The sequence below is a fragment of the Schistocerca americana genome, chromosome 6, assembly GCF_021461395.2.
Source record: "Schistocerca americana isolate TAMUIC-IGC-003095 chromosome 6, iqSchAmer2.1, whole genome shotgun sequence".
In the NCBI taxonomy this organism is placed as follows: domain Eukaryota; kingdom Metazoa; phylum Arthropoda; class Insecta; order Orthoptera; family Acrididae; genus Schistocerca; species Schistocerca americana.
In genome coordinates, this window is record NC_060124.1 from 152,746,601 (window position 1) to 152,760,502 (window position 13,902).

Genomic DNA, 13,902 nt, shown 5'->3' on the forward strand with positions numbered 1-13,902 from the left:
CAGCTCTCCATGCTGCTCTATCCTGTGCAAGCTGCAACCTACATCCTTCTGAATCTGCTTAGTGTATTCATCTCTTGGTCTTCCTCTATGATTTTTACCCTCCACACCGCCCTCCAGGACTTCGGTCTTTCAGTGCTCTGTCAAACTCTTCACGCAGTATCATATCTCCCATTTCATCTTCATCTACATCCTCTTCAATTTCCATAATATTGTCCTCAAGTACATCGCCCATGTATAGACCCTCTATATACTCCTTCTTTGCTTAGAACTGGGTTTCCATCTGAGCTCTTGATATTCATACAAGTGGTCCTCTTTTCTCCAAAGGTCTCTTTAATTTTCCTTTAGGCAGTATCTATCTTACCCCTAGTGATATATGCCTCTACATCCTCACATTTGTCCTCTAGCCATCCCTGCTTAGCCATTTTGCACTTCCTGTCTATCTCATTTTTGAGATGTTTGTATTCCTTTCTGCCTGCTTCATTTATTGCATTTTTATATTTTCTCCTTTCATCAGTTAAATTCAATACATCTCCTGTTACCCAAGGATTTCTACCAGCCCTTGTCTTTTTACCTATTTGATCCTCTGCTGCCTTCACTACTTCATCCCTCAGAGCTACCCATTCTTCTTCTACTGTATTTCTTTCCCCCATTTTTGTCAATCGCTCCATAATGCTCTGCCTGAAACTCTCTACAACCTCTGGTTCTCTCAGTTTATCCAGGTCCCATCTCCTTAAATTCCCATCTTTTTGCAGTTTCTTCAGTTTTAATCTACAGTTCATAACCAATAGATTGTGGTCAGAGTCCACATCTGCCCCTTGAAATGTCTTACAATTTAAAACCTGGTTTGTAAATCTCTGTCTTACCATTATATAGTCTATCTGAAACCTTCCAGTATCTCCAGGCCTCTTCCATGCATACAATCTATTTTCATGGTTCTTGACTTACTGAAAGATAAACAATAGTGCACTGGCCATATAACTGTGTACTACTGGGGGGGTTGTGGACAGTGAAAGTAAAAAACTGTAAAACACAAATGTTCACGTGTTGGCTACATCATTTAAAGTAGTCATTGTTGAACTTCCAACCCCATTTTTCAGCCAGTGTAGCAATGCAGTACATTGACACCAAGGACAATCAATAAAGAAATAAAGCAGGCGAACATCACAAGGGTCGTAATGTTTAATAGGCAGCCATCTATCCAGATCATCACACAGGAATTCCAAACTGCATCAGGATCCACTGCAAGTACTATGACAGTTAGGCAGGAGGTGAGAAAACTTGGGTTTCATGGTCGAGCGGCTGCTCATAAGCCACACAACATGTTGGTAAATGCCAAACAATGCCTTTCTTGGTGTAAGGAGCATAGATATTGGACGATTGAACTGTGCAAAAACGTTGTGTGGAGTGACGAATCATGGTACACAGTGTGGTGATCTGATGGCAGTGTATGGGTATGGCGAATGCCCACTGAATGTCATCTGCCAACATGTGTAGTGCCAACAGTAAAATGCGGCGGTGGTGGTGTTATGGTGTTGTCATGTTTCTCATGGAGGCGGCGTGGACCCCTTGTTGTTTTGTATGGCACTATCATGGCACAGGCCTGCATTGATGTTTAAAGCTCCTCCTTGCTTCCCACTGTTGAAGAGCAATTTGGGGATGGGGATTGCATCTTTCAACACAATCAAGCACCTGTTCATAAGGCATAGCCTGTGGCGGAGTGGTTACACAACAAAAACATCCCTGTAATGGAGTGGCCTGCACAGAGTCCTGACCTGAATCATATAGAACACCTTTGGGATGTTTTGGAATGCTAACTTTGTGCTAGGCCTCACCTATGGACATCGATACCTCTCCTCAGTGCAGCACTCCATGAAGAATGGGCTGCCATTACCCAAGAAACCTTCCAGGACCTGACTGGCCATATGCCTGTGAGAGTGGAAGCTGACATCAGCGTGGTCCAGCACCATACTGAATTCCAGCATTACGATGGAGGGCGCCACAAACTTGTAAGTCATTTTCAGTCAGGTGTCGGGATGCTTTTGATTACATAGTGTAGGAAGGTGGCATGCTGGGTTGAGGAGACCACATTAAGTGGATGGGAGAGAAGGTGTTGAGGTTGTGAAGGAACCACCCTGGACTGGAACAACCAAACCACATCCTTCACCAGGGATTTGATTACCTATCATCATATCCTGAAATGAGGGATATCCTACCCGAGATACTCCCAACCCTTCTTAAAGTGATGTTCCATCGCCCACCCAACCTCCACAACATTATAGTCCATCTCTATGCCAGTCCAGATCCCAACCCCTTGCCACACAGCTCATATCCCTGTGGAAGACCTAGACGCAAAATCTGCCCAATCCACCCACCCAGCACTTCCTACTCCAGTCCTGTCACAGGTTTATTCCACCCCATCAGGGGCCAAAAAAATGGTTCAAATGGCTCTGAGCACTATGGGACTCAACTGCTGAGGTCATTAGTCCCTTAGAACTTAGAACTAGTTAAACCTAACTAACCTAAGGACATCACAAACATCCATGCCTGAGGCAGGATTCGAACCTGCGACCGTAGCGGTCTTGCGGTTCCAGACTGCAGCGCCTTTAACCGCATGGCCACTTCGGCTGGCCATCAGGGGCCAGGCCACTTGTGAAAGCAGCCATGTCATTTACCAGCTCTGCTGCAATCATTGCACATCTTTTTATATTGGTAAGAGTACCAAGCAGCTGTCCACCAGCACGAACAGCCTTCACCAAACTGTGGCCAAGAGCAAAGTAGGCCACACTGCAGCATAACATGCAACTGAACATAACATAAAATGTAGAGATCAACCAATACAGAAAGTTGAAGACACAAAATTCCTGGGTGCTTACATAGACAGTAAATGTAATTGGTCAGTTCACATTCTTCATCTATGTAAAAAACTTAGCTCGGCAACATTTGCATTACGGGTAATTTCTTCAGTGGCTGAAGTTGACACTATTAAGGTTGCCTACTTTGGCTACTTCCACTCATTGATGTCATATGCTATCATATTCTGGGGGAACCAACCACTTGCAAAAAAAGTTTTCACCATCCAAAAAAAAAAGCAATCAGAATAATGTGTGAGGTCCATCAAAGACACTCTTGCAGGCACTTGTTTCAGAATAGGTATCCTAACAACTGCCTCACAGTATATTTTTTCCTTGCTCACCTTTGTGTGCAAAAATTATTCCATCTACCAAGACAACAGTAAATTCCATGGTTATAACACCAGAAACAAAAACAATCTACATTTAGAAATGAAACGTCTCACTCTGGTACAAAAAGGAGTTTACTACTCCAGCATTAAGCTGTTCAATGCTCTACCACTACATATCAAATGTGTTCATACAGAACTGCCAAAATTTAAACAAGTTCTCAAAGATTACCTGACAGAGAAATCTTATTATACTGTGGATGAATACCTGAAAGAAAATGTATACCATCACTAAACGTATTATGTCTAGAAGTAGTTCAATTGATTTTATTGTGCATTTGGGCATTAGCACACTTTTTGTAACAACAGATTGGCTGTACATGTATTTACTCTTGTAGGCCTAATATCTGATTTAACTTTGTGCTCTTATCTTTAACCTTTATTTGAAACTCCTTTTTCTGTCAAATGGTAGTTATGTTATCTAGCTGACATTGTATCTGTTACTGTATTTATAGTATGTCTTACTTAAACTATGTACAATTTGCCATTGAAATGCCCTTGTATTTATTGTAAGTTTAAATTGAAACCTGTACAATTTGACACGTTCCATATCCTTGTGATTGACTCACTAACTGGATCTACGGAACAAGAAATAAATAAATAAATAAATAAATAAATAAATAACACACTTGATTTCAATGGCTGCTTTACTACCTGAGCCATCTGGATCCTTCCCTCTAACACCAGCTTCTCTGAACTGTGCAGATGGGAATTATCCTTACAACACATTCTCCTCTCCTGTACTTATGCCGGCCTCAACCTACAGTAACATGCTGTCCCCAAACTCTCCACCCAACAGTTTCCAAACCCTCTGTCATATCATTCCTCCCCATTCTCATGTCCTACCCTGTTTATTTGCAGCCTGTCTTTTCCTGCTCCTCTCCTTTTTTGTTGCTTTTTTTCCCCACCTCCCTGCCCCACAACCTCCTGACGCTGCGCCTGTTGGCAATCTAGTCCCTGCACACTACACCAGACAGCATTTGTCTCTCTCACCATCCATACACTACTATTGCTTCCCCTTCCCCTTCTCCACACCCTCCAGATGGCTACTTACATCTCATGTGATAGTGGCATTCTGGCCCGAGATGCTGGAGTTGGTGGCTGTATATGCGTGAAGTTTGCTTGCTTGTGTGTATGAATGATATGTGTCTCTCTTTTACTGATGAAAGCTGCGGCCAAAAGCTTTAAGTAAGTGTCCTTTAATTGTGCTTGTCTGCAACTTGACATGATTTCTTTATGGTAAGTAGCAATCTGTCTTTTCTTTCATTATGATATCATATTCTCAGAATGGCCAAAGTGGCCCGAGATAGTGGTCATGTATGTATGAAGTGTGTTTGCTGGCGTAACTGTTTGTGTGTGTGTGTTCTGTTTTCTGAAGAAGGCTTTGGCTGAAAACTAAATGTCTACAGTCTTTTCATTGTGCCTGTCTGCAACTCAATGCCATCTTTATGTTGAGTAGCAACCTATCCTTTCCATAATATTATTGATATTCTGTCCTGGACTTTCCATTATGATTTCTTATTGTTGTGTTATATTTCTCATAAAGTTTTCATGTCTGGAAGCAACCATGAATTACAAGAAAATTACAAAAGGTTCAAATTTATTATGTACTAATGTATCTTGAAGACACTAATACAAGACGGTGGTAAAAAAAATACCAAACAAAATTCACAATGTGTACAGAATGATAAAAAGTTCAGGAAGGAAGAGGGTAGAAGCTTTCAAAAAGTTGTGCTACAGAAGAACACTGGCGATGATGCAAGCAGATCAAATAACTCATGAAGATATACTGAGGTAAATGGAGGAGGAAAGAAATTCATGACACAACTTGACTAAAAGATGGGATTGGGTAAGACACAGCCTGAAGCATCAAGGAATCATCCATTTGGTAATGGAGAGAAGTGTGACAGATAAAAATTGTAGAGGGAGACCAAAGTTTGATTACAGTAAGCAAAAGTGAAATGGATTTAGGATGCAGTAATTATGCAGTTTGTTCTAACATATCACTTTGAAAGTATTTTTTATTCATTAAATAATTTAAAATTGCAAACTATTTGGGAGTATTGTTATTGTTTGTTCATATGAACAGGTGGGGACAGGAGCTGCATGCCTTTAAGGTTGGAAGACAATGGCAGTTTACTATGAATTGTGGCACCTGCTTGCTTGGCAGTAATTCTGTGTCATGGCACCCTGGCTTGGAGAAGTGGTGTGCACTATCCGGTGAAGAGTACATCATGACAATGAAAGTGACATTACAGAAAACAAGAAAGGGTTGTGTTACCTGTCAAACTGAAGAGAAGTGTCATTCATTGCTGTCAGATAATATAATGCCATGTTGAATAAGCAATTATAACTATTTATGCAGTGTTCCTGCAAAGCTATTTATTGTGATGGAAGACATAATATAAATGCTGTGAGGACTACTTGCTATTATTTAGTAGAAAGTTGCAACATATCAAAGTTTACAGATTCCAGCACAAGAACAAATGGAGCAGAGAAAAGTCTAAACTAAGCCAAGCTACATGGTTTTATCTGTGTGTGTAAACAAGAAGCAGAAGTTCAGAGTTGGATGATATGAATATTCTCTAACAGCATTAACTTACACATTCATAAATACTAACAGGAACACCACAAGAGATGAAGAGGCTTGCATATTATAGACTAGTGTGGAGATCTGCATCAGACCAATCATCAAACTGAAGACTGTCTATTAAGCAGCTAATAATCTAATTTTCCCTTGCCCCCCCCCCCCCCCCCCCCACATAATGCATAATTTGTACAATATATTTTCTCACGCATACTATCATTAGCTAAAATATCTTCTTAGACTAAACATACCACAATAAAAGAGGGACTTATGAATTTCCAACATATCCTCCAGTAAATGCCTGGTTTTGAGCCAAGCATTGCTTCAACATCCCTTGAGAATCGCTCCAATCCTGAAAAATTGAAGAATACAATTATTAGAAAATTTTACCTCAACATTTATATCTATCTTTCCTAAATATTGAATTTTAAGGTTTGTGACCATGTTACAAAACCTTTGTTCATACTTACCATAGAACCAAGAAACAGCAATTGCTTCAAACAGTGCTGAACAGAGAAGTGAAATGCCTGCTGAATATGTATCAAACAGGTGAAACATGTATATTCCTCCCTGGAATAAAAAATTATGTAAACAAATAATAAGTTTACTGTTCCATGAAGAGAATGTAAATTACACTTAACAGAGATTAAACTTGCTTCCTTCACAAAGCTTCTTCCTTATAAAACCATGTAACAAGAAGAAAAGAAAAAAAATAAATGTCACTAACACTGCAATATTCAGGAAAATTACTTCATTGGGAATATCCAGGTTTTAAAAGCATGAGGCGAATTGTTTTTGAGTGTCACAGAAAGTTGCTGCTTTTTACTGATTTTTTTGGGGGTTTTGGGAGCTGATGAGTGGATACCAACCTTGTTTGCCCAAATACAGATTTAATCCTTTCATTCTAACTTGGATGTTCAAGTTTATGTATTAAGATATATACATGAAATATAACATTAATAAGAGACTGAATAAATCTGAACTCATTAGAGAGTAAGGTGAGTAGAAGAAGTAATGGTAATGTGGAAGGGCAAACAGTAAATCTCAGTTCATACCAGAGAGGAGCTAAACTGAGGACAAACAGAGAAAGAGCTTTGTTTTATTTTCCAGCTAACAGAACTCTGGCATACAAAGTTAGTGGATAACTGTGTAGTCTTTCATTGGCATTGATTCAGGAGCCTGTGTCATTTTATCTCTTGTCTCTTTAGTTCTCTGCCTGTTCTCAGCAGCTTTATTTAAATATATCAAATTTGGTCTTTGTTTGCAATGCTTTCCTTCCACTGTCCTTTTAAGAGCATATTAGTTATACTTATCCATTCCGTTGGCTCTGATTTTCAACGAATACTTTTACTTCTCTAGATGTTCTTTCCCTTATTTTGTCTATCTCTTTAATTAGGAAGATGCTTGTATTTTGCTTTTACTTATGTTTTGTATTCACCAGTAGATCTACTGTTACTATTAGGACTATCCCATACATGATTTGTTTCTGCAACCAATACAAGATTAAAGTAAAGTTTGGAAGGTAGGAGCTGAGGTACTGTCAGAAGTAAAGCTGTGAGGACAAGGTGTGAGTTGTGCTTGGGTAGCTCAGATGGTAGAGCACTTGCCCGCGAAAGGCAAAGGTCCCGAGTTCGAGTCTCGGTCCGGCACACAGTTTTAATCTGCCAGGAAGTTTCATATCAGCGCACACTCCACTGCAGAGTGAAAATCTCATACTGAGTACAAGATTATCTAAAATATTTCATGCAAACAGTACTGCACCACTTCAACATATTTAAAAAATTGCATCATGGAACCTCCACCAACTGCTGTAATGTATATTTATTCACAGACAACCCGTTTTGTCAAGTGACCATCTTTAAGTCACTTTATATTTGAATAAATGAAACAAGATTAATGAGCCAATTAGAATATAATAAGCAATTGAATTGTGGTAAAACTCCAAAACTGCATAATGTGCTTATTCCACAATAAGTCCAGATTAAATAAATATTCTTTGTTGCCATAAGACACTTGCTCCACCAGTTTTGTTACTGCCACTTTCTGACATGGTGGAGATGTCAGAGGAACAAGTCATTAGAAGAGAGGATCACAATTGTCTTTTCAGCACTAACCTGCTGACTAATGTTGTTAAAAATTGCTGTGCATCAACACTCCTCTGTGCCATGGGACTGATTTGTATATTGGGTATCAGGTAGCAGAACATACATGGGAAACAATTTTAGTAGACAAAAATTTGAATAAAAAATTAAGACAAAGATCAGAACAAACCACCAAGACAGAGCCAAGGTGCACCATGGCACTGAATTCAGCTCAAAACTGAGTAAATTTCTCATTATAGAGGTCAAATATACACTGAATTTAGATCCATTCTTCTACAAGACTATTTAACAGTACAAGTATTTATCAGTTGTAGAGATAGACGTATAACTAAGTTCTGTATGGCTACAGAAAAGTTTTGCTCACACCGTGAGGAGAAGGAATGTATGAAAGACTGCAAGAAGAATGCAGCCCCAGCAGTTTGTATTGCTTGCAAAATAACACACAAGGAATCTGGCAATTCTGAGAAGAAATGTGATAGCTGTTAAACATAGGAATTTTATGAATGGATTATGGCTGATTCAGTTTACTAGAAGAAGCCTATCTCAGAATGTGAAAGAACTTATTCATCTTCTGTGCAGCCTATTCACAAGGAAAAATGCTGCATTTGACCTGGATAGGGATGAAGAGATGTTATTCAGGCTCACAGATGTTTAACATAAATCTCAACTAATTCTGAAGGGGAAAGTAAATCCGTATCAATGAAAAGGGTAACAGTTCACATAAAATGATGTTTGAAATGCAGTTAAACACCAAGAGAAGTGATATGGTTATGAGTGAACTACTCATAATAGTAGAAGAGAATCACATTGAGCAGAAACTATATATTAGAAATGCCAAGCTTCTAAATCAATCAAATACAGTGTAGTGGGGTAATGGGTGTGAGCGAGTGGTTCTCTAGCGGAGACTATGAGTTGGTATAGAAGTTGTAGGCAGCCAGTGGTGACAAACAATTTATTTCTGGGACAGACGGATATTGATGCAATGACCACAGAAGCGGGCGGCGGTAGAGGTCGACAACTCAGGGGGGGCAACTCAGGGGGGACGGCTGGTGTGCCAGTGTCAGTGGTTTCGTTGATGTCACATGGTGGAAACTTTTCTAACTGAGCATCATTAGGCCCTGTGCAGTACCAAGAGCACACTTCTGTTCTTGTAACTGTGGTCAGAATGGGCCAGAGTGCAGCCCCAGCACTGGATAGCTGTGGCCCAGGATTGAACCCAAAACTGGTGAGTCAGAGGCGGTGGCAGATGCTGACAGACCATAGTGGTTTGGAGCTGAGAGGATGTAAACTTGACCTCCAGCCCATCCAGGCTGTGCCTGGACCCATGCAGGAGGTCCCAATGAGATGCTGGTGGGCTCACAGCAGAAGCAACACACATCAGATGCCGATTCAGAGTCCTGCTCTGTTGACGTGCCCAGCCTGGATGGACAGCCAGTTTTTGTACATCTGCATCTACATCTACATCTCTTCTCTGCAAACCACCATAAGTTGCATGGCAGAGGGTACATACCATTCAACCAGTTATTAGGATTTCTTCCTGTTCCATTCACGTATGGAGCATGGGAAGAATGATTGTTTGAATGCCTCTGTGCAAGCAGTAATTATTCTACTTTTATCTTCATGATCTCTATGTGAGTGGTACATAGGGGATTATTGTGTACCCCTACAGCAATTATTTAAAGTCAGTTCTTGAAACTTTGTCAATAGACTTATCAGGATAGTTTATGTCTGTCTTCAAGAGTCTGTGGTTTCAGTTCCTTCAATATCTTTGACACTCTCCCACAGATTAAACAAACTTCTGGCCATTTGTGCTGCCCTTCTCTGTATATTTCAATATTCCCTGTTAGTCCTATCTGGTACAGGTCCCACCCTCTTGAGCAATATTCTAGAATTGGTCACACAAGTGATTTGTAAGCAATCTCTTTTGTAGACTGATTGCACTTCCCCAGTATACTACCAATAACCCAAACTCTACCACCTGCTTCAATCACAACTCAGCCTACGTGATCATTCCATTTCCTATCCCTAAAAGGTGTTACACACAGATATTTGTATGGGTCAGCTGATTCCAACCATTACTCATTGATGTTATAGTCATAGGATACTACATTTTTTCATTTTGTGAAGCACAAAATATTACATTTCTGAACATTTAGAGCAAGTTGTCAATTTCTGCTCTACATTGAAATCTTATCAGGATCTGACTGAATAGTTATGAAGCTTCTTGCAGACAGTACTTCATAATAGATAACTGAATCATCTGCAAAAAGGCAGATTTTACTATTAATATTGTCTGCAAGGTCATTAATATACAGCATGAACAACAAGAGTCACAACACACTTTGGTGTGGTACACCCAAAGTTAATTCTACGTCTGACAATGACTCTCCATCCAACATAACATGCTGTCTCCTCCCTACCAAAAAGTCCTCAGTCCAATCACAAATTTCACTTCATACCCCATATGATCATACTTTTGACAATAAGTGCAGGCATGGTACAGAGTCAAAGGCCTTTTGGAAATCAAGAAACACTGCATCTATCTGGTTGCTTTGATCCAAAGCTTTCAGTATGTCATGTGAGAAAAGTGTGAGTTAGGTTTCACGTGATCGACATTTTCAAAGTCCATAGTATTTGACAGTTAGGAGGTCATTCTATCCAAGATACCTTCTTATGATTAAGCTCAGAATATGTTTAAAGATTCTACAATAAATTGATATCAAGGATATTGGGCAGTAGTTTTGTGGATCACTTCTACTATGCTTTTTGTAGACAAGAGTGACCTGTGCCATTTTCCAAGAACTGGGTACAGTTTCTTTTTTCAAGGGATCTATGACAGATTATAGTTAGAAGAGTAGCTAACTCAGCTGCCAATTCAATACAGAATCTGACAGGGATTCCATAGGACCATGTCAGAGCTGTGTTCAATTTTAATAATTTCAACTGTTTCTCAACACCACTGACACTAATACTTGTTTCATTCATCCTTTCAGTGGTACAAGCATTAAATTGGTGCAATTCCCCTTGGTTTTCATTTGTAAATGAACATTTGAAAACAGAGCTAAACATTTCAGCTTTTGCTTTGCTACCCTCAGTTTCAGTTCCTTTCTCATTCGATAGGGACTGGGCACTAACTTTGGTGCCACTAACAGTCTTTATGTATGAGACAATATTCTGTCACAGTAGTCATTGAAGGCATCACACATTGCTCTCTTAACACCCAAATGCGTTTCATTCAACATCTCTCTATCTATAGCCCTGTGCTTTGTTTCACACCTATTATGCAGTAATCTCTGTTTCTTTAGAAGTTTCTTTACAGTGGCTGTAAACCATAAAGGTTCCCTCCCATTATGGACTGTTCTACGGGGTACATATCCATCCAGTGCATGGTCAACTATTCTTTTAAACTTGAGCCAGAGTTCCTCTACATGCTCCTGATCTGTGCTGAAAGTTTCAAGTTCCTCACTGACATATGACACTACTGATTTCTTATCTAGTTTACTGAACACATACATCTTTCTGCTTGTTTTAGTTGTCCTTTGTATTTTGGTAATCATTGTTGCCACAATAGCATCATGGTCACTGATACCAGTTTCACTGTGGACATCCTCAAAGATGTCAGGTTTATTTGTTGTCATTAGATCCAATATATTTCCAGAATGAGTGGGGTTCCTAGCTTTCTGTTCCAAATAGTTTACAGAGAAGGCACTTAGTAATGTTTAACAGGATGTCTTATCACATCCACCACTAACAAAACAGTAATTTTCCCAATTAATTGTTGGATAATTAAAGTCTCCACTGATGATTACAGTATGACTTGAGAAGTTATGTACAATTGAACTGAAAATTTCTCTGAAGATTTTGGTTACATCAGGAGGTGAGTCTAGTGAGTGATAGAACCATCCAATTATCAATTTATGCCCACCTCTGATACTGAGTCTTGCCCAAACAGTCTCACATGCAGCTTCAATTTCGATCTTGGTAGATCTGAGTTTCTTGTCTCCTGTGACAAATGGACCATCTCCATCTTCCTTTTTCCTGTCCTTTTAATATACACTTAAATTTTCCCATAAAATCTCACCATTATCAGTTTGAGATTTCAACCAGCCTTCTATACCTAGTATTATGTGTGATTCACTGCTTTTAATGAGCATTTCAAACTCTGGCACTTTGTTGCAAATGCTGTGGCAGTTTACCATTAGGATTTTAATACTCTCACCTGTGGGAGGCATTTGTTTTGATCTTACAGCGATACTTCTGGGTTTCCTACAGCTATCATTGGATGGAGAATTGCCTAATCTAAAAAAAACCTTGTATACATCCCACACACAGTCGGCTACCCTACAGCTGCCTGTGGTGCACCCTATGGTGCAAGTCCAGGAAGTCACAGCCTAGCTTGTCATTGAATCTTCAAAGTCTCTGGTTCAGTCCTTTCACTTGACTCAGAACCAAAGAGACATGATCACTTCTGGGGACAATGCTGCAAATTGTGAGCTTCATTGAAACTCCATGAGCAATTTTTTCTGCCAGTTGCTAGAGTGATCCAAATATGACCTCAGATCACATATGACAGGAATCATTTGTTCCAGACAGGCATCATTTGTTCCAACATGCATCATAATCTGCAGTTTGTTGCACCCTGTTTTCTTGATGGCTGTTGGAATAGCCTCTTTGACATATTGCATGAGCCCCCAGGCATACACACTGAGTGCACCTGGCGTCCTTTCCTGTCCCTTGCTGCCATTTTCCTAAGGAGTACCATCATTCACTGTATGTTTGAATTGCCGACAATTAATAGTCCCCTGACCTTTTGCATTTGCCTCCTCCTGACACCAGACAAAACAGGTTTCCTCAAAACAGGTGAAGTGTGTCCCACTAGCTCAGTTTCAGTTTCAGTGAAAAACAGCACCTCAGACTTGTTGGTTAGGGGGATTTGTACAACACCATGAGTCCTCCCTGGTCCCCACCCACCCTGTAAAGGACACCTAGATCTAACATTGACATGCCACTTGCAGTCAAGTGGACGGATAATGACAGTCCTATACTTTCTGCAGAGGAGACAGGATCCACAGGAGTGGATAGTACTTGGGGTACCTGTGGTACAGACAAGAAGAGACAGATCTTGTTGTGGTTGAGGTCACATACATGGCCCATCAAGTGCCGTCAAAATGCTGGTTATTGCCCCCAGTGTCCTAGATGTGGTTAGCTGCTGGCATGGTGTAAGTGCTGAGGTTGAAGATTTCAGTAAGCATTCAGATTTTGGCAGTAGGCCCTCTGGCTTGTTTCCCTGCTGCTACACTCATCTCATCCTGGAGTAATCTGGCCCATTGAATTGCTGTGCAGCTAAAGTCTGGCTGGAACAAAGGAGCTGTTCCTACAGTTCATATTTTACAGATTGTTAGTCCAGAGCATAAGTTCTAAGTTGGTTATCATATGTTTGTACTCTCCATTCCCCTATTTATGTTTGCACTATCTTCACTGTCCTGAACTCAGACAATGAGTCTTTGTTTCTTGTCTCGGCACTATCTCTGTGAAGAACAATAAAACTTCCAGGGGCTACAGCTATGTCAGGCCCAGATCTGGGGGGGGGGGGGGGGGGGGGGGGGGCAAACCAGGGTATATGCCTCAGGCAGCAATTTCAGGAGGCACCAAATTTATATGTGTGCAGTTGTGTGTGTGTGTGTGTGTGTAAGGCCTTTGTCAAAAATGGATGACAGTCTCAGGCCTGAGACTGCAGTCATATGTGAGTTGTGTTTGTGTGAGTGTGTGTATGCGTGTGTCTGTTGTCTATTTTTAACAGAGGCCTTACTGACTGAAAGCTTTGTTTGTGACAGTCTTTTTGGTGTGCCTATCTGCATCTCTGCTATATGGTGAGCAGCAACTTTCCTTTTCATGATATGATTATACTGTAAGATATATATGAGTGGTTTACTGGCAGAGAGAAGGTCTATGACATTGTAGGTGATCATGGTCAA

At 40.3% G+C, this 13,902-nt stretch overlaps 1 protein-coding gene across 1 annotated transcript in view; it reads right to left on the bottom strand.

The window, feature by feature from the left end:
• LOC124619508 (sodium-dependent noradrenaline transporter-like) overlaps window positions 1-13,902 on the bottom strand; it is a 403,071-nt gene that overhangs the window by 25,207 nt on the left and 363,962 nt on the right. The window contains exons 10-11 of the mRNA XM_047145955.1: window positions 6,296-6,395; window positions 6,077-6,177 (exon numbers count right to left, since the gene is read on the bottom strand). Of these exons, the coding sequence (XP_047001911.1) occupies window positions 6,077-6,177; window positions 6,296-6,395 (201 nt within the window). The remainder of the gene's footprint in view (window positions 1-6,076; window positions 6,178-6,295; window positions 6,396-13,902) is intronic.